At 48.9% G+C, this 3,971-nt stretch overlaps 1 protein-coding gene across 1 annotated transcript; it reads right to left on the reverse strand.

Annotated features, from left to right (window-relative positions):
* Positions 1–1,005: 1,005 nt before the first annotated feature.
* LOC127329383 (splicing factor Cactin-like) lies at positions 1,006–2,325 on the reverse strand. Its single transcript, XM_051355910.1, has one exon. It carries the CDS (start codon positions 2,323–2,325, stop codon positions 1,006–1,008), a length of 1,320 nt encoding a protein of 439 aa, XP_051211870.1.
* Positions 2,326–3,971: the final 1,646 nt, after the last annotated feature.

Consider the following 3,971-nt stretch of genomic DNA (forward strand, 5'->3'; position numbering starts at 1 on the left):
GCGCAGTTTATTCCGGACGGTGCGTCGCCGGAGGCTGCCTGAGGCCGCCGGAATAGGCTGGCAAGGAGGAACCCTAGCCAGGTTCTCCTCTTCCCATGAAGCTCGAGTGGGGAAAAGTGAGGAACGGGGAGAACGACTCGGTAGGAGGAAGAAAACAGAAAACGAACCGTGCAGTTTCACTTACCGGATGGCATGGCAGGTAATTTCCAACCCTTTCTTCCAACGCAACGCAGTGATATCTGGGGTGGGAGCAACTTCCAGTTTACACTAGTGAAATCTGGGGTGGGAGCAACTTCCAGTTTACACTAGGAAAATCTGCTGCGTTGCAAGAATCTATACGAGCCTGGTACCCATTTGGTTTAGATTTCAGCTGCCAAGAAGTGAATCTGGTGGTAGAATCTGAACCAAACACACCCTTAACTTACTGATGTAGTCTTCATTTGTGATCTTCAGTGAACTCAAAGATGACTACCAGTAAACAACCAGCAAGAGACATGTTATATCTGCAGCTTGGCTTCAACTAGCAAACAGAGTTGATCGTGTTGATGTACAAGTGGATTGTCTGGCCTTTTGCATAAGTTTGTACTTTTGGGGTTGGCTAGTGCATGAAGCTTAACATAGTATCATGTTTATCGCATATACAATCATTTATACGTGTGTTATTCTTCTTTCATGTGTTGACCTTCTCTTCTCTTCTCCTAGTGACACGGGAGGAGTGTTGATATGTGGATCACTTAGCCCTTTTCATAAGTTCAGACTTTTGGTTGCGTTGGCTAGTGCATGAAACTTGACAGATCCGTCCTAAATCTCATTCTTTATCGGACAACAACTAGTAAGCAACATGAAAACAAAAGAATTGCTTGTAATTCAGAGCAGGTTAACATAAAAAACCAACGCGTGGCTGTTCATCAACATTTTACACTAACTGTATATCAGCACTACAAATTGATTTGGTTAATTTCTTCCATGGCGCATCAGGAAATCCAGTGAAGAAAAAAAATACTCTCATCGCCTGTAGAAGAAGCGCTTGAAGTGAAAATTCAGGTGCAAGATACCCCTCTCGAAAGTGCACTTGAATCCGCCCTTCCTAGAGTACTCCCACTCCTTGTTCACGATCCTGAACGCGACGTCCTCGTACGGCGGCCCGGCGTGGAACCTGATGATGCAGGTCTCGTCGCTCTCCCCGTCCTTATGGACGGTGTACTCCGGGGGCTTCGTGCCGGCGAGGTCGGGGTAGTACACCACGAACTTGTAGCCCTTGACGATCTTGGGCGGGGGTTGGTCATGGTCGTAGTGCACGCGGTTGTATTTGCTCCACTCGAACCCTGACCGGACACGCGTGATGTACTTGGGCTTCCTCAGCTCCAGCGCCGATGGCGTCTGCGGCAATGCGACCTGGCAGAGTGCATCCGACCCTTCTGCGTCGTCGGTGTCGGCCATGTCGCCACCGTCGTCTGCGCTTTCGGGTTCCTCCTCGTCGTCCTTGTTGTCAGAAGAGGCCGGCTCGTCGTCACATGTCGAGTAGTTCTGTTGCAGGTACTTCTTGTCTTTCTCCACCCGGATGAGCTCTGTCACGCCCTGCCAGTGTTCCACGACCATGGCCTCGCCGGCGGCCATCCGCGCCGTAATGGTCTCCTGCATCGCGTCGAGCTCTTCGATGCTCTTGCCTTCAACGACGCCCTTCACGTCATCAAAGATCGCAGAGTGCACCAGCCTCTCGCCGTCCCCGGCCGTCCCGGCGGCCTTGGCGACCTCGGCGTCGCACAATACCTTGGCGGCGTCCCAGAAGGGCCCGTTCGCCCTGTCGAGACCGGCGTGCTCGGCGATCTCCTTGCCGAGCTCCCTCAGGCCCTCCAAGGACGCGCCGCGGAACGCGGCCACCGCGCGGGGCCGCGTCCCGTCGAGGGATTTCACGAGCACGTCGATAGGCTTGGGCCGCCCGTAGCCGAACCGCGTCTCGGCCCGGATCCTGCTCTGGTCGAGAAGAAAGGCGGCCTCCTTCGCCTCCTCCTCCGCCTTGGCGAACGACGCGGCGGTGATCGGAGGCGGCGGCGAGACACGCCGGGACGCGGCGGACGAACTGACGGCGGCGGCCTCCTTGCGGCGGGCGAGGCAGCGGCGGCGCTCGGAGCGGAGCGAGACGATGTCCGGGAGGAGGCCGCGGCCGAGATCGCGGTCGAGCTTCTTGTGCCAGACGAAGGCGCCGAGGCCGCGCGCCGCGAGCTTCTGGGACACGGCAGCGGCGCGGCGGCTGACGGCCTTGGCGAGCGACCTCGACGGCCGCGCGGCCTCCCGGGCAGGGGAGGCGGCGTGTGGCTTGGCCATTGCCGTCGCGAGATCAAAACGCACCAAAGGTGTTGAAAAACCCGGATAAAAAGGGGATCCGCAAGTCGGTTACCGATCGAAGATGTTGCCGTGTGCTCAGCCCAACATCAACATGAACCGACTCGGGGAACCGACCCTCTCGCGATTCCTTTATTTTGCCCCCGAGCTGATTCTTTACTTGGCATGCATCGTATAGGACATGTTTTTTTTAGAACACAGTACAACGCAGACGCTATCAAATACGCACGTACAAATATCGCTATGAACGCTCGCACGCACACCCTACCTCTATGAGCACCTTCGAGGGACTGAGCCAGCATATCTTGAGGTTGACGAAATCACCACTGGCGCCTCGCTGTTGACGGGCACGTCACTTACACTGAAATCATAGCGCCGATTAAATCCTGAAATAAATTCACGTAAATGCAAACACACATGCTAAGTCTAGGACTTGAACCTAGGTGGGCTGGTTCCACCACAAGGAACCTAACCACCAGAGCCAAGCTCTGTTTGCATCATGTTGGACATGTTTGATTCATAGGATATGAAAATTATAAAAATATCTTATAGAAAGATGAAGTGTGTTTGATTATAGCAAAAAAAACATAAAATATGGACAAATGCTTTTTTCTATAGAAATTACAAGATTTCTATATGAATTTTTCCTATAGGGTATGTTCCTATCAATCAACAACTTGTGTATAAAATTTTCCACAGTATCCAAATTATATATAAATTCTATGAATCGAAGGAGCCTCTAATATTTGGAAATTTTGTAAGATGTCACCGGAAAAAGTTATACTCCATCCGTTACTTGATATAAGTCATATAATTTTGGCATGAAAATGAAAAAACGCACCTTGAGAAAAATTTACACCAGGTTTCGGCATGATTACCACTAGACAATTGACGCAAAAAATAGAGAATTTTGTGTAAGATAAGAAAACGTAAACTAATTTCATAAAAAACTGCCTAGACAAGTGGTGCAATGCCATACACCTTATATTCTAGATTTTTCCTCAAAAAATTATATGAATTATATCTAAGAACGAAGAACAGTGAAAAGAAAGAAAAACGGACAAGGGCCACTTACTAGCAAATAGAGATGATCCATCCTCAAAGTTATTCTTGATCGGGCAACAACTATTCCCTCCGTTTGGATAAAGTTTACGTGAGTGGTGCAGACAAAATAGGTTATGTAGGTACATACCTCGTGTCAATTAAACATGATCAGAGGTAGTAGTAAGCAACATTGAAACCACATAATTGCTTTAACTGAGAGTAGGTTAACATAAAAACCTAGTCGCTTGAGGAATCTCCAAAATTTAATTAGAGACCCTAAAAATACCAATATGCTACACAGCCGTCTAGGATTCCAAGAATCCAAGAGTGAAAAATCTTCTTAGTTTCTTTCACTTTCATGTATCACCGTGGAGAACTCAAAGAGATACACCAAATACAATGGCAAGGGCACACGAGGTGCTCAAATCATTATCTCTCAAATTTCACCAAAGATATAAAATCTACTAGGGGGATAAGAGAGAAAAAACAAAGGAAATCCACAAAGAACTCCAAGATCTATATCTACTATGCTCCCCTCACTTAGAGAGAATATTGATTAGTGAAAATGTAGATCTAGATCTCCT

The sequence above is a fragment of the Lolium perenne genome, chromosome 2, assembly GCF_019359855.2.
Source record: "Lolium perenne isolate Kyuss_39 chromosome 2, Kyuss_2.0, whole genome shotgun sequence".
Lineage (NCBI taxonomy): Eukaryota > Viridiplantae > Streptophyta > Magnoliopsida > Poales > Poaceae > Lolium > Lolium perenne.